The following is a 23520-nucleotide window of genomic DNA, read 5'->3' on the forward strand; positions in this document are numbered from 1 at the left end:
TGTTTTGTATATATTTTTAATCTGTTGCTGCAGAGTTTGATTATTTTTGTGAGAAAACTAAATCCTCATTCATCCATCCAGAGAGCTCCAAGGTAGCTTCAAAAACCAGACAACATCAGCGATTCAAGTTTGATTTCATTCACTGCTTAAAACCTTGAATTGTTTGGTTTGTTGTTGTAGGTTTTGAAGTTTAAATCCTCACAATTTTAGCAAAATTTAATTTTTAACAGAAAATCTATTTATTCATTGTGTTTGATTAGTTTTATTCTGAGCTATCGAACAATGCAAATACAATATTTCCCATTTTGCAGAAACAAAAGTAAAAAATGTTGAGAAAATAATGTTTCTTAAAAACATTTAACCTTTGACCTGAAGGTTAGCTGCTTGTTAAACCGAGGGGAGAACTCCACCTGCCACCGTGGAAGTGACAAATGTTGCAGTTCCATGTTCTTCCACTAGGGTTCCTTTTGTCTCCCGTGTTAAAAACGCCAACTTTAACTCTTCCCCACGTTTCGAAGCAGTATGATCAGCAACAGCTGATGTAAATGTGCTACACAAATAAAGCTGAATCTTGAACTTCACAGCCTCGTTCCAAAATACATTTTCGGTGTAAAAGTTCAGTTAACCATCATGACATCTCTTAACTCATTCGCTGCCAGCGTTTCTCACCATTTTTACCATTTTTTAAAGAGTGACAGAATGTTGTGCGCTAGGATGATGTCGACGCCAAAACAAACAAAACAAAGCGGGGACTCACCTCTTACATCAGGGAGAATCGGCGCGTTTCGAGCGTTATCCGTTCTTCCATTATCCGTTGTGGAATTGTGATCGGCAGACGCTTTTCCGGTTCACGCCTCACTTTTTTTACAGGAACGGCCCAAAACGATCTAACACATGGATGCTCTGCTTCCTGATCACGTGACGTGTGACGTATGCGGATGAAGATCGGCTTTAGAGCTGAGATGTTTGTTCTCACGGTGCGGGGGCTCGTCCGACGCCCACACAGTAAAAAAATGCAAACGACGACTTTAGTCGTCATTGGCAGTGAACGAGTTAAGGGGTGAATTTTTCTTTAACTCGGCTGTTTAGACATAATTAAAGCTTGAAATGATGAATATTTGTGGTATTTAGACAGGTGTCTGAACAATATTTAAGAGTAACGGGTCTTTTGTGTGTATAGAAAACGTTTCAGACCCCTGAGTTCAGCTCATGAAAAATTAGAGTAAAACGAAAAATGTTGCATTTATATTTTCTTTCAGTGCAACACCCCTACCTTAACCGTCACAGCTTCCTTCCAGCCATGTTTCAGCTCCCTCCTAACAGAGCGGTGTGTGAATTAAATGTTGTAATCCCGACTAAGTCGATCTAGCTCGGTTTAGAGTTAGACGCTGTTGCAAATGGTTGACATTCTTCGTAATGCTCAGTTTAGCATTTGTTGTGCCGCCAAATCCAGCAGCTCTGCAGACCATAAGTAGATTTGTGGCATAATTCAGAGGAAACATTGTTACCTGTAAAAGCCAAGAAGCCTTTTGTGATTATGGTTGAAATGCTTTTCACTGATGTCATGATTAGAGGGGGTGCATCGGAGTAAAATCAAGACCTGAAATCAAAGTCTGCAGCTCTAACCTAAGGTTACATTTATAATACTTATGATTTGGTGAATATGCACTTGTGTGGGAATAATGATGCAAATCAGATTACTGGTGCGCGAAGCCAGGTGGGGTTTCGTTATTGCGTATGTTGAAGTGGCTCAGAAGTGGGCAGAGATTGCAGATGAATGGACGTGCAGGTGCTCCCGACGTGCAATAACCTGTTTAAAGCAGACGTCTCGTCAGCTCAGAGGACATGTGAAGAGTCTCTCTCTGACAGCATGCTGGCAATTTAATGATGACCGTCGTGGTTATCAACAGAGGATAAAGCCCTACTTGTGTAGGAAGATTAGCTCAAGATGAGGCTGAAATTCAGATTTATGTTGAAATAATTTGTGTCTGCATGATTTGGAGCAGATGATGGACAGAAAACACGTTTTTACACTGGAGTCATGTGAAGTTTTGACTTATTTAAATTGGATAAAAAGAAGACAAAAAAGGTGTACAAACACTTTTACAAAATCCCCCTCAAAGGTATCAAGGGTTTTTACCCATCTAACTGTCAGGTTAAGCATGTTTAACCCTGGTTTCACACTGAAAGCATCAGCGGCGTGGAAGGGCAGCAGAACGTCACAGCATCAAAGAGAATCCATAATAATCTATGGACTGTTTCAAACCAGCAGTCATCGTCGTCGTCTACGGGTCCAGGTCCGGGTCGTGGGGGCAGCATCCCAACTAGGGCGCTCCAGACCGTCCTCTCCCCGGCCACCTCCACCAGCTCCTCCGGCAGGACCCCAAGGCGTTCCCGGACCAGATTGGAGATGTAACCTCTCCAACGTGTCCTGGGTCGACCCGGGGCCTCCTGCCAGCAGGACATGCCCGAAACACCTCCCCGGGGAGAAGTCCAGGAGGCATCCTGACCAGATGCCCAAACCACTTCAACTGGCTCCTTTCGATCCAGAGGAGCAGCGGTTCTACTCCGAGTCCCTCCCGAATGTCTGAGCTCCTCACCCTATCTCTAAGGCTGAGCCCGGCCACCCTACGGAGGAAACTCATTTCGGCCGCTTGTATCCGCGATCTCGTTCTTTCGGTCATTACCCAAAGCTCATGACCATAGGTGAGGATTGGGACGTAGATCGACCGGTAAATCGAGAGCCTGGCTTTCTGGCTCAGCTCCCTCTTCACCACGACAGATCGGCTCAGCGTCCGCATCACTGCAGACGCCGAACCAATCCACCTGTCGATCTCCCGATCCCTCCTACCCTCACTTGTGAACAAGACCCCGAGATACTTAAACTCCTCCACTTGAGGTTGGACCTCTCCCCCGACCCGGAGTTGGCAAGCCACCCTTTTCCGGTCGAGAACCATGGTCTCAGATTTGGAGGTGCTGATCCTCATCCCAGCCGCTTCACACTCAGCTGCGAAAGGAAGATGGGATCGGGTTCTGTTTTCGCTGCACGCCACTTCTGGGATGCGTCAATTTCCACCCTTAACATAGGGCTAGACAGGAAATCTCACATGGTTTCAGTGTAAAATCCCCGGCCATTTTCAAAATAAAAGCTCTGCAGCGATGCAATTTTATATAAATGAAGCTTCCATGTGACCCAACGGTTTATTTACTCACATAATTATTCCAGAAGTGCAGCTGTGTGTTTTTCATGGCTTTATTTCTGGCAGTGGAGAGGTGCAACATCATCGAACAATGATACCAAACGTGATGTCCTACTGTTTGGTTTAGAGGCGGATTGCTTAAACAAACTGTGACCTGAAGTCCAGTGGGACCGTGTGATCTCGCGAGCCCAGCGAAAAGCACCGCGAGGAAGCCGCGCCGCTGCCAAGACCCTCCCGGTGTGAAAAGGGCAGCTTTGAAGTTTGCAAGTAAAATGTTCCACTGCCGTTTTGCGCCACCGATGCTTCCAGTGTGAAACCGGGGTCAGTTCCTATATCTTATTAAAACACGCACTGAGCCATCATAGCAGGTCTGAATACTGCATTAAGCTGCCTTCACAGTTACTGTTGCCACGTGCATTAAAGGAGTGGTGTACACAATCGATACATTTGCAGTGGTCTCAAGTAGGAATGAATGTCTTGTAAGTTGTTCTCAGGGGAAGAGTATACCTGTGCACCATTTCTCACACTTAAAATTTGCCCGCATCGCAGCTAAGCATCAGACGACAGGTTTTAGAGCAGGGGTGTCAAACATGCGGCCCGCGGGCCGGATCCGGCCCGCAAGCGGGTTCAATCCGGCCTGCAAGATGGTTGTGTAAACTTTATTTTCATACTTTACAATGTAGAGTGAAAATAAACTTATCTTTGTGAGCAAGTTTTCTCTGTAATGAGTATAAATAAAACAAAGCTGCGCTCAAGGCTCACACAAGAACTTGAATCACATCCTGAAGTTGGCTGCCACTCACGATGTGACGTCTGATATTGATGTGCTGGTGAAAGCTAAAAGATGTGAAGTAAATTGAGTCAAAAATACTTTAAGTGCTGCATGAAACTGATCTAGCCATGTGATCTGTAAGCTCTGAATCACTAAGGAATGTTTTTTTATTTGTTGATTTTTTTCAAATTTTCAAGTACACTTCAGGTGTTATCATGGACGTAATTTTTTGGGGGGGTACAGGGGGGACATGTCCCCCCCCCCCCCCCCCCCCCACTTTTTCCAAAGTCAAGGTTTGACCCTTGCACTTTTTACCATCCAAAAACAATATTACGCTATATTAAATTGACACTAGTTGAGCTCTAGGACCAAGCAGAAAACAACCGTTTGTGTTGAAGCCTGTTTCCCATTAGAACATACTGTAAAGATCCCCCCCACCCCCACCCCCGTGTCCCCCCCACTTCTAAAGTGAAAATTGCGTCCATGGGTGTTGTACTTGTACTACATTGGCCTCAGGCTCCAGCCTTGTTTTATATTGATTGAATTAAAACAAAGAAAACAATCTGAAGTTTTTTTTTTTATTTACCGGTCTGGCCCACTTGGGACTAGATTTCCCTCAATGTGGCACCTGAGCTAAAATGAGTTTGACACCCCTGTTTTAGAGTCTTACTTCCTGATTTGTGGACATCTCGCCTCAGATTGGATAACGGCAACAAAACGCTACCACTGACTTGGAGCATTGGTGTTTTATCTCCAATAGCACAAGCCTGGAGGAGTTCTGCTGTGTGCTAATGCTAACGGTTAGCATAAACTAGCTAAGATGTCTTCTGCTGATTCCCGAACGTTAAAACAACAACAGCCTTCCCTGATGTGAGCCATGATCGGTGAGTTTATGAATGCTCATTCACAGTGTGACGTAGATCTGTGAGGATTTTCAAACCCTAGATTTTAACTGTCTGTTTTCTATCAGAAGCTAATGCAGCAGATGGGTGTTGGAGACTATTTTCATTTCAAACTCAGTGACCTATTATAATCGGAAAAAAACATCTAAAAATGGGTGTTCAGTTAGCGATGGGTACCAAATTCAGTACTTTTTAAGGTACCGACCAAATTCCATAGTACCGACTGAGCACCGATTCACGTCATTTGAAACGGCTCTTCGTTTCAGTACCCGTCCTTCATAACGAGAACTTGCCTAGACATTGTCGTCGGTTGCCGCGAGCCAGTTGTAAACAGAGCAGCATGGTAGAAAGAACGCACGCTAACGCTTGGGTCCACTTCACTAAATGTGATGGGTAACTGGGTGATTATGAAACCAGCGACAACGATCTGAGTGAGACATCCTCATCTTAATCTGCTCTGGTAGGTAAATATAATGTTTAAGATAACGTTAGCTTGATATGCTAGCTTCCGTTTCGCTAACGGTGCTTTCGCTTTCTCCTCGGAACTCCGAATTTCCGACTGGAAGAACATGAAGGCGCTCTAAAGTTTGGCTTCACTTTACTAAATGCGACGGGTGATTGGGTGAAGATGAAACCAGCGACAACGATCTAAGTGTGAGGCATCATCGTTTTAATCTGCTCCAGCAGCTAAATAAACTGTTTAAGATAACGTTAGCTTGATATGTTAGCTTCCATTGCCACCATTGTTATCAGCTAAAGGTGCGTTCGTTTTCTCCTCGGAAATTCTAGCTTCCCAGTAGAAAAAATCAAATGAAAAAAGACGACAAAAGGAATGAAGATACACAGTAAATTTAGTTCACAGTAAAGATGTTTGCTTCAGTTTAATTATCAGCTTATAAAACTACAAGGACGATGTTAAAATACAAACAGTTGTATGTTATTTATCGTGATATTTATCAAATATTGTTGTATATTGAGAAAAATATATATTTAATTATAAAAGAGAATTAAAAATATTAAACACTCAAAAGTATCTAAAATTGGTACCGTTAAGTACCGGTATCGATTCCTAGGTACCGGGAATTAGTACCGAATCGATTCAAATGTCAAAGGTACCCATCTCTCGTGTTCAGTGTTCCACACCGTTAATAAACACCATTGGAAGGATGTTTATAAACATCTTCACCTCTCTGGATCCCAGGCTTATGTGGCTCTGTTCTGCAGGGCTGTTTAACAAATCTGAGATCAATAAAGAGCATTCACTTTAAGGCATCTGTTTGCAGGAATAATGAAACAAACCTTTTATCTGCGTAGATAAATCATCTCCTCACATTAGCTTCTATGTCAACCTTCATGCATAGGTGAAAATAAACACCGAATGCACCTGAATCTAAAACGCAGAAGCTCAGTTTATTTTCCTCCCAGCAGCACGATGTCGGTACAGATGGTCTGATCTCCGGATCAGCCCCTCACCTGTCGTGGCAACGCTTGCAGATGTAATGACTGAATAAACAGTTTAGTACTGATTGTTCCCTCAGTGGCGTCTCACAGACGAGTGTTGGATTACTGTTGTTCACCCTCCATCGCCCTGCTCGCATCTCCAAACTCCTGCTCATTAGCTTAAGCCCTTTAATCATATCGTTCCTCTGATAATGGCAGGCTGTTGCTTAAGAGGACTCCTCTGGAGTCGGTGTCCGACGAGCAGAAAGTGAAAGCTAATCCTGGGCTCACCTCACCCCCCCCCCCCCCCCCCCATTAGGGCCCGTTAATGCTTGTGCTGTGCAGCAGGGTTTGGAGACAGAGGGATTGGGTGCTTGCTTTTGTTTGCATGGAGTTGCTGGGAAGTGCATGGCGGTGTAATGGCTCTGGGTGGGGCAGCTGCTTCCTAAGTGGGAAGAGCTGGTGGGCTGTCGGAGGAGCAGCTGGAGCATTCTGGGTGCAGTGGGTGGCAGCAGGATCAACAGCACTGGAGAGGCTAACCAGCTGTCGTGAACTGCTTCACGATGTTTGACCATCCTCTGGGGATGCCGCTGGGCCTTCACAGAAAACCCTCCAGGGTGGAAACGGCCAAGAGGTTCTTGAGGGTGAGTGAGGACTTTTTCAGTGACGTGTTTGTGCTACTCTGTGTGCAGGACTTGTGAATGTGTCTGTAGAGTTCAGAATGTAGTCACATGAAATAAAACACGAAATGCATTCATGCAGCTTTGGGGAAAATTGAAAGGGACACACTCCTTTAGAGGGGATCTCTTTTCTATATTTGGGAGGGTTAGGAAAGGTTATCAGTGTTGTGGAGAAATATCACTGCAGTGTGTGCTTCCGTAAATATCCCATTAGAAAGAGAACCATCCCAGCTTTGTGATAAAGACTTGTCCTTATCGCTTTCAGCAATCCAACTTCTGCTCCGTTTGAAGAGCTGTCCTCTAAAAGCGTATCCCTCAGATCAAGCTCACGTCGAAGGGAAGTCCGCCTCGAAGTTTGTCTGCTCCTTCAAAGGTTATCCCCTAACGGACCTAATGAAAGGTGTTAGAAACACCGCAGGAGTCGGTGAATAGAGCATTCCCAATGGCTGACGGCTTTAAAAAGGTGCGAGTCAAGTCCTGAATTCAGATACTTTGGATCAGAATCTTCATCACAATCTTCAGGTTCCTTTTATTTATTTATTTATTTATTTATTTATTTATTTATTTATTTTTCCGTGTCCTGTCTGGCTGTGAAGCAAGCAGAATTGATGTCTGAATGCTGGTGACAAGCCTTACAGATTTACTCTCAGGTGGAGCATCAAAGCGTTTGCTTTTAATGTCACGCCTGATACTTAAAACTTTATTGTTATTGTTTTTGAATGCTTTGTAATTCCGACCAGACACGGAGTCATGGGTGACTCCTTTTATCTCTGCCTACATCACTTTGTCCCACCTTCACACTGCTGACCTTTTACTCACCACTCTTTGATTTGCACTTTGTAGCTGAACCTCTTGACTCGTTCTCCGTGAGGCATCAATCAGGACGATCTCCCCGGATGCTTCGCCTCCGACCTCTTCAGCGTCTTTTTAAGTTGAGCATATGTGACGATGGGTAGGAATACCATTCCTGCTGATTCTGAATTGACCAAATTTACGTATCAGAATTATTTCCAGATTGATGTTGTGTAAATGCAGACATCATGACAGAAACTCCTTTTGTGTTTTGCTCAGATTTTGAATGAATCTGAATTTTGACTTCCTGTTTTTATGTAGCAGAAACAAAAAGCTTTTACAGCTAGGGATGGATGTGTTTTGAGTTTAAAATCAATTATTTTCATTATACCAAATATTTATGTCTGCAGTCTTTTATCAGCTTTTGCTTTTATTATACCTTTTCATGGCTTTTGAACATTTGTGATTTGTAAGAAATTATTTTTTTTCTCTTCAGTCAACATTTTGTTTAAGAATTAATTTACCAGCCACATATGATAGTTATTCCTTCTGTAATGTCGTGTCCAGTTTAGGTTCATTAGCTCGGTTATCCGTCCACGTTTTCCTGATTCATGCGTAACATTTTTTCTCAATGTTGCAAAACTTCAAAAGAATTATCTTTTTTTGCAAAACAAATTTTGCACAGGAATGAAAATTTTGCTTTTGCAAAAAAAAATAAAAAAAAAGAAAGTATAGTCCTCATTAAAAAAGCACTAACCAATATTTTAAAAACCATCCATCCATCCATTGTCTGAACCCACTTTGTCCACGTAGGGTCACGGGGGTGTGTGGGTGTGTGTGGGTGTGTGTGTGTGTGGGGCTGGTGCCTATCTCCAGCAGTCAATGGGCAATTAGGCGGAGTACAACCTGGACAGAGAGCCAGTCCATCACAGGGCAACACAGAGACACACAGGACAAACAATCATGCACACACACACCTAAGGACAATTTAGACAGACCAATCAACCTAACAGTCATGTTTTTGGACTGTGGGAGGAAGCCGGAGTACCCGGAGAGAGCCCACGCATGCACAGGGAGAACATGCAAACTCCATGCAGAAAGATCCCAGGCCGGGAAGCGAACCCAGGACCTTCTTGCTGCAAGGCAACAGCTCTAACCACTACACCACTGCACAGCCCGATTAAGAAAATCTTGAACTAATATTTAGGATTAACTTAAAGTGACAGTGTGTATTTTTCCTGGCGATAGGGGGCAGTAGATACTTAAATCGTTGCAAGCAAGCAGTATTTTTGTGTTGGAGTAAGACCTTACCAACGGATGCCCATTAGAGTCAAAAAGCAGTGGGGAGTGCAAACTTTTGCAAAATAACAAGCACACAGACTCTCTTTCATCACTGGCTTGTAAAACGACAACATTTAAGAATGACGAAAGTTTTGTAACTGTTTGTTTCAAATCGGTAAATGCATTTTGTCCTCAAGGGCTCCCATAGAAGGAAACATGGCGCCGCCCAGAGACTTCGACCCGCTCCCATGTATTTTAGACCTGATTTTCATGGGTATATGTTACGAAGCCGCCATTATTTTTCAACAGCTGGGCATCATTTATTTCTTTTTCAACAACATTTTGATGGATATTTCCAGAAATTAATGGTAAAAACAACACTTCATCTCTTTAAGATCATATGCTGAGACATCGAGTAACCAGAAATGTTATCTCCACAGTCCTCAAATCCACCCAGAAGTGTTGTTTCTGTAGATCCCCCATTAGATACATATACAAGGCCACAAAGCACTCTTCCAGAACCATTGGGCTGTTGTTCCCATCAGGAAGACACAGGGTGTTTCTCAATGTCAAGGCGCCTTGCCTTGCGAGGCAATGTCTTGCGAGGCCAGGCGCCTTACTTACGAGGACATTGTCCTTCCATGGTCAAAGAAACTGGTTAAATGGAACAGATTTGCATCACGTGACCGCGGCTTCCACGGCAGTCACGTAATGTCACGTTACACGGGAGACAATGTTATATTTTATATGTTTATGTTTATTCATTTCGCAGACGCTTTTATCCAAAGCGACGTATAATTTTTATAACCTATAGGGCATGTTGTGATCTGTGGGGGAAACCGGAGTACCCGGAGGAAACCCACACATGCATGGGGAGAACACGCAACTCCACGCAGAAAGGCGGGTTTTGAACCTCAGACCTTCGTGCTGCGAGGCAACAGTGCTAACCACTGCGCCACCATGCAGCCCCTGTATTAGTTTCAGTATAAATACATAACGAGCCTTTTGCTTTTTAAATTGTGTATATGTTTATTAAATTAAATATATAAGTGAGTTGCTACCCGTTAGTCACCGAAGCTGCAACTACTAAGCAACTAACCAACTGTAGCGTTGCAAATTGAGCTCAAGATTATATATATATATATATATATATATATATTTTTTTTTTTCTAACTATGACCAATAAGCTGTGATACTCTATTTAAATATAAAATATCCACCCTGCTTGGTCTTTACTGTATTTATCAGAAGATTGTAGGATTTTTGCGTTATTACGTAACCAGGGTATCTGCAGGTCCTTAAAAAGTCTTAAAAAGTCTTAAATTAGCTTTTCCAAATTTAAGGCCTTAAAAATCCTTAAAAATGACAAATAATCCTTAAATAGTTTCCAAAGGTCTTAAATTTTCAAAGACCCAATAAAGATTATTTTATTTCTATGAAATTTTCATGAATTTCTAGTTAGTCTTCAGCATTTTTTGCGTATGATATTTGCGTAAGCAGAACCATACACATTCAGTTGCTTGTGAAAGGGGCTATTTTTAGATGAGCACATTAGCTGGTTAAACTAGTGGGAGCTTGCGCCGTGGGGAAGTGCAAGTTTGATGGTAACTGGATGGCTAATCCCATGTTCGCGACGCGGTTAGCACCAGTTCCAGTCAATAGCTGGAAAATAAAGCTTAAATTTAATTATAAAAATAGCTTAAATTTGGTCTAAGTGGCCTTAAAAAAGGTCTTAAAAAGTCTTAAATTTGGCTCCCTTAAACCTGCAGATACCCTGGTAACTGTACACACTCCGTTTTGATTCAGAAAAAAGTCAGGTTTATAAAAGTAAGAATTTATTTTACCAACAATTAAAACATGGCAAGTTAACTAAGCATTTACTGTGAGTGGACTGAACTAAATGTGATGTATAAACGTATGGGTCAATGCGGTGTTAGTCAGAACCTCCTTAGCTAGGAGAGCTGAGTTCCGGATGTAAAAGAATTTGGTTTGCGCTAAGCTATGAAGTTTTTATCAAAGACACATCAGACGCAATCTGTCATGTCTACTTCACCCGTTCTCGGAGACCCTCGTGATAGATCCGGAATGTCGAAGTCCTCGGACTTCCAGGCGCCGAGGTCCGTAGAAGAAACTGCGGCCCCCACGAAACCGGTCTTAAGAGTTGTGTCTAGGTCACAACAGAGGATGGAACCGTGCATCTGGCGGACTCTTAAGGAGCCTAAGCAATATCAGCTTGTTTTGCAGGAACTGTTGTTCATCAGCTTTGCAGGGGCAAAAAAAAAAGAAGGTTTTGACGACGTGTCAAAATCTTTGATGGTTAAAGAGGCGTTGCTTCAGCTGGCTGGTTTGAAGCTTTCTCTAGAACTGCCCAATCACACAGGGTGACCCAGTTGCAAGGTTTTGATGTCATGATTTGCACAACCAATCAAAGGCTGACAGGCTTGAGAGATGTTACCAAAACAACTCAGAAACACGCCTTCTTTGACCGGATGTTCTGACTGGGTAAAAGACTATTTATGTGTCAGAGTTTAACGTAACCTTACTTGTTATGGAGTGAGTGCAGACGTTATGACCTCGCCACATAACATGCTGAACCACATTGCAGTCACTGCAGACATAACGTTCATTTCACACTTCAATCATTGAGCACAGATTAATGAAGCATTTCATTATAATGTAATTGTTATAAGTAGCAATAAACAAACATTTATTTAAGGATTATCTAGATTATAAGTCATGGAAGAAGTTCATATTGATTTAGGAAACCATTCTTGAATTTAGCAACTGATCTTCTGTGGAGGCCTTGGGGTTGACATGTCGTTATCTGTTGTCAGAGCTGCAGAGTCTGTGAGCTCCAGCTGGAATGAAGGCAGGCTCATTTAAAGGGCACACATGCAGTCTTGTGTCTCCTGTTTGACCAGATGTTGAATAGATGTTGAAATGTCAAACTGTACCTGAAACTGACCATTGCTGGACGTTACACAACCATAGATAACTTCTTTGGATCTAAAAAAAAAAACATTTTAAATTAGTTACTTTTAAACTTGAAAATTGTCTCCGAAGTAGCGGCCGGCTTCTGATCCGCTGTTCTTTTGAAAATACTGCGGCGCACTCTGGGTAATTTTTGGCCAAGACTAGGGTACAAGACACATCCCGTGTATCCTTGCTCAGCTAGCTAAACGGCTAACAAACAGAGAACACACGCCTCGGTAGAACAAGAATATTGGAACACGTCTTGGCGGCTCCTGATGACGTATCTCCTAGGCAACCGGGGCGGGGCCAAGACATCAAGGCAAGGTTCCTTGGCATTGAGAAACACCCACAGTAGTGCAGAAAGTCCAAGATGGTGAACCCTTCTCTGAATGCTTGATCAGCAACCAGCTGATCTGAGGTGGGAAAATGAGGCACATGCATGCAGCCAGCCATCTTTTGCTGGTTCTAGACTCTCTAAGGCTGATGTCAAAATAGAGGATCTGATAAAATCATTTAGCATTTCTGTATTTAATGACCACTTCCCTCAGTAACCACATTTGTTCACTTACAATCAGAAGACGTTGGAGACCAGCGTTCTCCGTTCTGCAGAGAAGAGGTGTTATGTAGTCTAACAGGTAACAGAAATGGACCAGAAGGACATTTTCTTAGAAGCAATGTTTGAAAGGTTTGCGCCAGCTTCTGGTATCAGTTTTATGAGATTAATGTTTACATTTCTGGATCTCAACTCTTCAGACTCCTGCAAAGTTTGTGTTGTTTTGTCTGGAGAGTCTGCAGCTATCAGATCATTCAGCAGATAAACAGGTTTTACCCTCAGAAGAGTTTGGAGACCAGAAAAGAGTTGAAAGAAGCGTGAATATTTAAGCGTTTGTTTCAAGACAAATGAGAAAGTGCTCTGGAAACCATTACATAGTTGTGTTTTCTCCGGGTGAATGTGTCTAATTCAGCTTTTGCTCTGAGTTTGTTTTTTCCAGAGGAAAGATCAGTAAAAAATTTGATAATTTCACTTATTCCAAGGTCTTCAGAGAAATTCCTAAAATGTTGTAACACAGATTTAATAATAAAACCAGACTCATGAGTAGTTAAAGGCTTCACAGTGTCTGTGGGCCGTCCTTTCTCACATGAGTGAGGTTTAACAATGTTTTTGTACTCCGTCACTGTCATTCTCATCAAAACTAGACGCAGCCGTCATCCATGATTAATATCAGTGATTAATGATGTGTGCTCTGCATCCTGAGATTTTCGTAATGTGGCGGTGTCTAATGGTTCCTGCTGATCCAGCAGCTCTCTTTATCTCATTTAGTTTATAAAACAGTGAGAACTTTTCATCTGTTTGGGGGACAAAAGTCAAATATTTCCTCACCTGCCCTTCTGCAGACGTTCATGCCACCCGTGATGCTCCTCATGAAAACCATTGTTCAAATCTTAAAGACATGAAGAAACGTTCAGTGAGAATGCTTGAAGGGAAAATTCCCATCCTTTACGTTTTATATCAAGTCAAGCGATTTTCTTTCCGTCTACAGTTTGTGTTTAGACTTTTTACAGCTTCGTCTATGTAAACAAAAGCTGGAGTTTTGAAGAGGCAAGATGACAAACATTTCTCCCCATCGGGGCTCTGTGGTGAACTGTGGAGTTTGTCATTTGATTTAAAGTTCTCCCCCACAACAAGAATTTCCCTCACATTGTTTACAGCTCATTTAGCGGTCCTTGTGCTACTGACATAATGCACACGCCAACCGACTTATTGGGTTCTCCATCCTTTTGGCTTTCACACACCTATCGTCCACTTTCTAGTACCAAGTGGCGGTTTTACCATTAAGCATAGGTCGGCGGCCACCTGGGGCCCCCTTATGATGGGGTGGCCCCCTAGCCCTGACCGCCAGCACCCCTCTGTTAATGCCACAATGGACTATTCCTTTAAGACTCGATGCACAAACAGGAAGCGATTGGTAGTCATTCCACTCCAATCCAGTTGGTGGCGGTAATGCACCAAATTGTTGTTTGCCAAGTGCCATAAGACCACAAATAAGAAGAAGGTGAGAGGCGGGAGCGTTCATAACCAACTTAAAGCGGTAGTCAAAACATTAAGCGTGAAATGGAGTTATCCTAGTGGCTCCGTTAAGAGAAAGAAGCAACATGCTTCAAAAAAGCTTCCGAAAGTAACGTCGTTTTCCAAAGTAAACATCAAAGGAAGCAGAAACGAAAGACAATGGGAAATGTTTAAAAGGAGGAAAACATAGACCAAAATGGAAAATAGAAAAAAAATAACAAAGGCTAAAGCGCAGGAGCACTGACAGGAAGAAGAAAGCAGAGCAAATATTGAAAGCACTCAAAGGGAGGGAAAGACAGGAAAAAAGAGGAGGACTGATAAAAGGGAAAATAACTCATGTCAGAAGAGGGGAGGGTTTCGCAAATCCAGTTAAAGGTAAGACTGTCGAAAATTTTGTGTAAGGGGGCCCCTTGTCTGTGTTTGCCTTGGAGGCTCAAGTTGCTAAATCCGCCACTGCTAGTTCCAGGATGGACCTTCTTCATGCCATCAATCCAAGAAGCTGAAGCCGAAACTCCATCAAAGGTTCTGGTCCATATTTAGGTGACGGCATCACACAGTTACATCCATAATTACATCCAACAAAGTCTTGGTCATGTTCTAGAAACCAGTTAGAGATGATCCAAACTTTGTGGTGCGTGATCCTGCTGGAAGTAGCATCAGAAGATGGGTCTTCTGTGGTCAGTGTTCGGCAAGTTACTTCAAAACTGTAATGCATTATTTATTACTTGTTACCTTCATTTTAAAGTAATTCATTACATTACAATTTTACTGATTTTAAAATGTAAGGCGTTACAGTTACACTACTTTTGCATTACTTAAGTTACTTTCACCAAAACAACTTCAATATGAATCTGGTAATGTGACGCTCTGTGAGCTCATGACATATATGTGGAAGGTGATGTGGTGTCTGAGCTAGGATTGCTGTTAGAAACAGTCAGATGTAATAACAGTGCTTTAAAATGATTGTTTATTAAATAAAAGCAACAACAATCTTTACTCTCAGCACTCTGCCATCTTATATTAACTGAGCAGGAAGTGAGGTGGTGGGGGCTCCAAGACCATATTTGCCTTGGTCCCCAAATACCTTGATACGGCCCTGGATGTGGGACTGACATCTGGGGTGATCTGATTCTATCACATGTATAAATATTAAATGCTTATATATTATTGATTTTCACTGGTAAAAATGTGTTTTGGGGATAAATCTACCTACTTTTTTATTTTTTTCTTGATTTTATTAGAATAATTTCTGGCCCTTTCTCTCTCTAACCTTCCTGCATGCTGCATGTTTTCTCCGTCTTCCAGAAAAACTGTTTCCTTGATTTTCTACTTTCTAACTAATCAGCCAAAGGGATCTACTGAACGCAAAAAAAAGCTTCATATGCGCTGCGCTCCCTCCAGCAATGAGTTGAAATCACCGGGGCACAGATTATGAACCCAGCTGAAAAGAACATGAAGTACCAGAGAATATGGGCGGATATAAACGATCGCAAACAAATTACTTTGTTTTGGTGGAGCGATTTTGTGAATATAACAGCGGCCTCAGGCAGGAAGCAGCTGGAGGATTTTAGCCATTACCGCTGCGTCCTCTCTGCTCATAGAATGCCCGCAAAGCTGAGTCCATAAATGACGTCATATAAGTGGATACTGGATCTTTTTTCAGGCTTCCCGCAATTTGAATTTTTAGGAAACCCACATCTTGATTCTGGGTTTAAAAATGCATTGTAATCACCGCGTTACTGACAATTGTACCGAGTAAATATTACCATTTTCTTTACAGTAATTAATTACTTTTGTACCGCGTTACTCCCAACACTATCTGTGGTTATGAAGGGGTGGACGTAGGCTGTGGTGTTTAAACGATTCTGACCTGACCATATGAATCTCACAGAGAAGCATTTCCAGTGTCTTCTAGTCCAGTTCTGGTGATGCTGTGGGAATTGTAGTCTCAGTTTCCTGTTCTTAGCAGACATGAGTGACACCTGGTGTGGTCTTCTGTTGCTGGAGTCTAGCTGGAGCAGCCGTGGTTCTACAGATCTCGATAGGAACCACTGTTTCTTTAAGCTGCTGCTGTCTTTTTTTTAATCATCTAGAGCCAATCTGACCCTTTTCTTCTGACTTCTGACACCGAAAAAGCATTTTCATGCTCACACTTCTGGTACCAACAACCATTCAAATCCCCTTCATCCTTTTTCTTCTCCATTATGATGCTAAGTTTAAACTTCATTAGGTCATCTAGATGCCTAAAGGCACTGATTTGCTACCGTGTGATTGGCCGATTACATATTTGTGTTTACAAGCAGTTGAGCGGGTGTACCTAATAATTTGAACGGGGAGTGTAATCATTCCACTGACCTCAAATTTTAATTATACTGGATTAAAAACAAGCTGCATTACAACCCAAAGTGCTGTAGAGTATAAATGTCTGCACAGACACGAGAAAAGCAACAGCATTGATTAAAGCTGCTAGCTTTTATTCAGAGTGCAGCTATAGTGCCTTGCTGAGTCATCGGTTTACATTTAGACATAGAGCATATAGAGCTGCTCTTCAGTTCAGGTTATAGAATAACTCTAGTGGCTTTTTTTAGGCCTTTGAAGACAGAAGTTCTAGTTTCTACTTTTAGTAATACAGGTTTGACATTTCTGTAGGATGTCGGGTTTTGTAGGAGTTTTGTCATCTTGAAGCCAAACTGGTATTAATTAGCTTCCTAATGCTAACGCCTAGCTTATGCTTCTGCGTCAGCTCCACAAGGGAGTAAAATAGTAAATGGCCTGTATTTGATATAGTGCCTTGTAGAGTCCTGGAACCCCCCAAGGCGCTTTACAACACAGTCATTCACCCATTCACACACTGGTGGGGATGAGCTACGATGTCTCTGGGGCGCACTGACAGAGACGAGGCTGCCGAGCACTGGCGCCACCGGTCCCTCCGACCACCACCAGCAGCCAAGGTGGGTTAAGTGTCTTGCCCAAGGACATAATGACAGCGACAGACTGAGCGGGGCTCGAACCTGCAACCTTCCAATTACGTGGTGAGCACTTAACTCCTCTACCACCGTCGCCGGGAGAGACGCACACTGACAAACGTTTTCCTCTCGAACTTCTCCGTCTCCTTGGGAGAGTTGCGCAGCAATTCCCCGCCAGGACAGCAGAGGGCGTAGCTCTGTTCTGTGGTGTCCTGTCATGTATCCAGTCCAAGATGGTGCATTTACTATTGTGTTTATGTTGTGTTTTCTGTATTTTGGAGACTTTTTAACACGGACAAATTTATCTCTCATTCTCCTCCACCTCTTCATGTGCTCGCCACCTCTAAACCCACGTTTCCCGTCCTTTCCATCCATGAGTGAAACACTTGCTGCGTATCTTTTTACTCCTCTAGTCACGGGGGAATAAAACGTTTTCTTCAAGCTGCTCCGTGTCTGCCGCTAGATATCTTTGACTTTCTCTCTATTTTTGAGGAGGCAATGGCGGCACTGTTGAGAAAAAGACGTGCTTACCAATCACAAGCTTGCTTTCTTCATCTCGTTGGACAGATGCTTAGAAAAGTGGGCTCGACTCCGTCTGTCCTTGCGAGCCTGCGGGACAGCCCTTGCGAGGATGCATAATGGCGTTGTGTGTCTCTGCACCAACGCAGAAGCACAAACAAGGCTTTACATGCTGCTCGCCGTGAGGCCGCTCCGTTTCGATATTCTGGCGCACGACCCAGACAAAACACTAGACAGGGTTTTAGACAGCTCTTGGTGTGTAAGCCATGGATGTTGCATGAATTTAAATAGTGTTTAGATCACCATAGGAACTGTTATCATGCAACATTTATAGCTGGATTCCTGGGAATGCAAGAAATGACTCAGCAAAAATGCCTAGACCACATTTGTTTCTCATTTTTTAGAAACGTCTAACTCACTGCAGGGTTTTCCAACAAAAGACACAAGTTTATAGATGTTGGACATTTATCTACATTTTAAGTTGAATGAACTAGACCAGGGGTGTCAAACTCAGTTTTGCTCTGGGGCCACACTGAGGAAAATCTAGTCCCAAGTGGGCCAGAACAGTAAAATTAAAGTATGCATAAATTAAAAACTGCTTCAGATTGTTTTCTTTGTTTTAATACGATCAACGTAAAACAAAGCTGGAGCCTGAGGACAGTGTATCCAAAATAGTTTAAGCACGACATCACCATTAATAATAAAACAGCTGAAGTGTATTTGAAAATGTGAAATACAAAACAAAAAACCCAGACTATTCCTCAGTAATTCAAATAACTGATTCACAGATCACATGGTTTAAAACCAGTTTCATGCATGTCTTTGACTCCTGATACCTGACATCTTTTAGCTTTCACCAGCAGTTTAATTTAAAAATGAAAGCTTATCTTCAGACTTTACATTGTAGTCTGAAAATAAGCTTTACACAATCATCTCGTGGGCCGGATTTAAACTGTGTGCGGGCCCGATCCGGCCCACGGGCCGCATGTTTGACACCCCTGAACTAGACCGACCAGGCGAAGTCACGTTTTGATTAGAAACTGAATGTTGTGTGACATTATTGTACATTACACATTAAACACGTCTATAAAGGGTTAGACTCATCTCATATCTGGATTACCAACAAATGAAATTCACAAACATGTCAGAAAATAAATCATTTTAAAACCAAGTGGTGAAAATCTCAAGCACCAGTGATTGCATCTGTTTAATAGACAGATTTATTTTATTCTTCCTAAATGATAAAACAACAAAACACCTTTCTTTAATCTCTTATTATCAAGTGTGAAATCTCTCTTGTATTGAACAGATTTATTTATATTTCAGTATTCTGTTTGTAGGCTGCGATGAAGTCGGTGTTTGTTTTGCTCTGATACTTTTCCAGCAAAGTTTTGGTTGCAAATCAGAAGTCAGCATCTATTTTCTTTTCTCTCTTATTGTTAATTTCTGACTATGTTCTCTCCCTCCCCCTGGGAAGCCTCAGTTACCTTAAAAGCAAAACAAGCTGAATTCAAAGATTTCTCTCTTCTTATTTTGTGGTAACAGTTGAATTTCCCATCTAAGCTGATGAGCTGAAGTGCAGAACTTCAAATCTGCTGAACGGTGTGTGTTAGGTCAGTTTTCATCCGCTGAAAAATGAGAAAATACCCATTTTTTATATTAATATTTCCAGAGATCTTAAAACTGTGGAACACTGAAAAAACTTTTTTAAAATCTTATTTCTGATTATAATGGATCCCTCTGTTTTTCATGCAGGCTGAACATGAAAATAGTCTCCTACACCTGTCTCCTGCATTAGCTTCTGATAGAAAACAGACGGTGAAACTCTAGGACTAGAACCGCCCGACGGATCTACGTCACACATTTACGGACTCACCCATCTTGCGTCATGACGGGGAAGGCAGCTGGTTTAGCGTCCTGGAAACAGCATAGAACATCTCAGCTAGTATAAGCTAATGTTATCATTAGCAACTTCACCACACAGCAGAACTCCTCCAGGCTTGTGTTATTTCTGGAGATAAAACATTGATATTCCAAGTCAGCAGTAGAGTTGTAAGGGAAATGAGAGGTTATTACATTTTATTTAATGGGCCGTAAGGCGTGGGATTCCATAGGAAATATGAAATCAGCCTCACGGATCGGGGTTATTTAAACCAGAAGATGGGATCTTTTTATTGCAGAGATTATGTAACCGTTACGTATTCACTCAGAGACAACAGAATAGAGAGAGTCAAGTTTAAAAGTTAAGAATTTTATTACTAACAAATTAAACTAGGCTGACTTCAAAACTAAGTGTATAGTGTAGCTAAAAATGGATGAGACGGTGAATGGATGACGTGTGATGTAAATCAGAACCAGCAAATCTGAAGTAGCGATTAGTTCTGACGGGAACTGAAGATGTTGGTTTGGAATATGCTTGGGTTAGTTTCAGAAACAGCATGAGTCAAAAGTCAGTCAAAGTCATTTATTGTCATTTCTACCACATGTGCAGGACATACAGAGAAACGAAATTGAGTTTCAGTGGACACAGTTCAAAGATCAGACATACGTGGGTAAGACATATGACAAGAATTGGTTACTGCGGTCATTCGCAACATGAGTCGCGCTACCTTAATAGATAGATGAAAAGGGTGTTACATGAGGATAATTGGGGGTAAGGTAAAAAAAAGGCATAGCAGAGTTAGACCCAGCGGGGAGTAGCTCTATTATACAAAAAAACTCCTCAACATAAAAGCACAAATAGCACAAATACAAACATCAGAGTCCGATGGGGAGGCGGGGTTGGGCGGGATCCTGAAGCCTCCAATGGGAGCTGCCGGTACGGCGCATCAACCAGCTGCAGACCAACAGGTGGGAGGGAGAGATAAGGAACAGAGAGCACACTGAGTTTCCCGCAGACGTTTCAATCTGAAGGAAAAGGGTGAAGGTCGGGACACAGCATCTGTCAGCATTTCTCCTTTCGTGGGGGTGTGTTGAGGCAGCCTTGAGAGGCTGCTTTGGCGTCAGATAAGGATAAACATGGCTTTGTTTGGGGCAGGCAGAGATTTTTAATTTTTCTCTCTGCCTTAGAGTCTATAAGTGGTCATTCATGTCCACCAATGAGCCAATTTTACGTTCTAAACATCCCCACATCATCCGGCGACCCTCTCCGAGATGACATCCATCCTGCGTACTAATACAGGCAACGCCGCGAGGACATTGTCCAGCTTACGGTTCACCTCGAGTAACGTCCCAGTCTGTGAGGTCACCGCACGAGCGGCACATTCTGCGGGCGCGGGTCGCACTCCAATCGCTCCCGTCTTCCCAAATTTCCAGAAAACCAGATATCCTCCTACTCCAAACAGAAGAAATCCAGTGATCATCAGGCCGAACATCCACAAATCTTCCACGTCCTCGATGGACAACTGAGAAAGGCACACGATCCGCCAGACCTCCCAAGAATCGAGTGCATATCCCGCTGCGAATGTCCCCTCGGGACAGGTGGGAGCCCCCTTCTCCGTTCTCATCGTAGAAAAAATTTTATCAATCGCGTTGAATGACCAGGTAATTAGGTCCATATTTCCAAAAGAGTAGTGGTTTCAGGAGAAATGCAGAGAAGTGCTCTGTAGGCTTACAGGACAAGAGCCTTGGGTAAAAACAGATAAGGGAGCTGAGAAAAAAGCGTCTGTACTCTCTGAAGGCTGGAGAAGAAAGAGACACCATCAAGTCGCGTCTACCTGCCTGGTGGAAGTCCTCGGTAGATCAGGAATGCCGAGGTCCACCCGGACCCTCTCTGGAAACCGAGCTGGTAGAAGAAGCCGCGGTTCCGACCAGACCCGTCTTGAGTTACCTCCGGCACACGACACTTTTGTTGGCGTCTGTTCAGACCCAGCCTGGGTCGGTGGAGCTTTTATTCTGAAAGGAGCTGTCGTTGCTGCTGGTTGTTATAGCGACTGGATTTTTCAGCTTGTCGTGGTTCTTTCGACTAAAGAGTAAAAGGTCAGGATTGGCCATTCCGTCACTTTCTCTGGAACACTGAACTGGCTGTAGAGCTGAAGTGGCGTCGTTTTATACCTCGGATGTTATGGTTTATTGTCGAATGAAAATTACCAAACACCGTCAGAAGCACGCCTCCGTCAGATCTGTCAAATCCTGATTGGATCAGTGAAAGGAATGTGTCATGTATTTTTAACACTATGTGAAATGAGTCCTGTTGGAATCCTTAAAGTCACAGACTTATTTTTTAAGATCATAATAAAGTAATTAACATTTTAATTTCACAGGTCGGTCACATCTTATTATTGACTAACACTTTGATGGATTAGCTTTATTAAAATAGAGTTCATTGATTAATTAAAAGAAAAGAGTTCATTCTTTTTGTTCTTCTGTCTTCATCGCTGGAACGTAAACAGTTTAGAAGCGAGTGCATGACCTTGAGGCTGTTTCATGCACACTGACACTGTGTCAAAAGGAAACAGCTGTTAGAGGGTAGAAATGGCTCCTTCGTCACATTACAGAGTCATGTTGCTGTCATCCAGTGTGAGGTGAAATGTCCAAATATCAGGAAGGAAGACTCCAAAACCTGCCGTCTGAAGCTCAGTTGTGATGCGGCTCGCTTCCAGTTCCTGGAAATGGTGCACTTGTATTTCATAAGAGCCATTTGTGTTTATAATTATTTTTCCTGTATCAACGATACATGTGAGCTTTCCACACCAACACCACAATTTTCTTTTTCTCATGAAGAATTAAAAATAAAACTATTTCAGTTCCCTGCCTGTGGGTGGAGTTTTCCTCAACTTAAAACCTCACTGGGACTGAGGACTGAGACACACTCATTAATTATCCATCTGCTGTATCATTCTAAAAAATGTTTTATTAGTCTGCATGCAAAAACAAAAGCCCAAAAGGTTGCACACATGCTACTGGAGGAGGTGATTAATTGAACTTTTCCTGACACGCCTGCCCTGTTTTTGTGAAAGCAGCAGTTCAGCAGCTGGCCCTTTTTTCTCATTTATTTTCCCCGAGATGCAAATCAAACAATATCTTGGAAGACAGCAAACGTCCCACACCAAATACAGGCCACACGCTGATTAGTTGTTTTTAGATACAACAGCTATTTACATAAACACAAGTGGGTTTTTCTTTCAATACAATGAAACATGGGCTAGTTGCACAGAGCAGAAACGTGCTGTTCGGTTGACACAACGCGGTTGTTTGCCTGGGCTTTATGAATCAGATGACGGTAAAACCACATAAGTTGTTGAAACTCGGGTTATTTTTTATCAGACTAAGCGGGGTGATGTTCTTTGACAAAAACGACGTGTTTGGCAACTGATCAGAGATCTGTTGATTTGCTCCTTCAACCTATTTTTCTGTGTTTTCACCGCAGATACGTACTTGTTATACATGGCTGCTCTCCGTGAAATGACGGTGCATTCTACCTTGTCTTATCCTTTTAATCTGCTCATAAAACAGAAGCAGTACCTCCTTTATCAATGTCTTCCTGCTCTCCCTCCCTCCCCCTTTGCTTTCCCCCTTTCTTTTCTAACTCTCTTTCTTCAGATCTCTTTCCATCTTTTGTTGGAGTGCCGGAGCTGACAGGAAGGTATTGTGTGTCTGATTGCAGGGAATCTGTGGCGAATGTCATAGCGCAGTGTCATTGGTTTCCCACGCAGGAGAATGTTCTAATAGCTGTAAAATGGAAGCTTGTGAACCATTACTGCCTCAGTAAAGCACACACACAATGACTCAAACAGCAGTTAATCAGTTAATTGAACAGCGAAGCATTGGTGTCTGTTTAACTGAATTATTGAATTCTCATTTAACAAGACATTTTAAAGATCTTACACAAAATAATTAGCTTACAGATTATGGAGTTGGTGTTTTGTAGGAGCTGAAATGTTTATATATTTGTCTTTATTGTGGGTACATAGCAGGAGTCAGATGGT

The 23520-nt window shown here is 42.5% G+C and overlaps 1 protein-coding gene across 5 annotated transcripts in view; it reads left to right on the forward strand.

Annotated features, from left to right (window-relative positions):
• The window catches only part of LOC107383076 (A-type potassium channel modulatory protein DPP6), a 371266-nt gene that overhangs the window by 132895 nt on the left and 214851 nt on the right, over positions 1 to 23520 (forward strand). Inside the window, exon 1 of one of the 5 annotated variants that reach the window (XM_054751023.2) lies at positions 6785 to 6958. The exons of the other annotated variants lie outside the window; for them this stretch is intronic. Coding sequence (XP_054606998.2) covers positions 6878 to 6958 — 81 coding nt within the window. The 5' untranslated portion in view covers positions 6785 to 6877. Of the gene's footprint in view, positions 1 to 6784; positions 6959 to 23520 lie in introns of those variants that run through there. 5 annotated transcript variants of the gene reach the window in all.

Source organism: Nothobranchius furzeri, chromosome 7, assembly GCF_043380555.1.
Source record: "Nothobranchius furzeri strain GRZ-AD chromosome 7, NfurGRZ-RIMD1, whole genome shotgun sequence".
Lineage (NCBI taxonomy): Eukaryota > Metazoa > Chordata > Actinopteri > Cyprinodontiformes > Nothobranchiidae > Nothobranchius > Nothobranchius furzeri.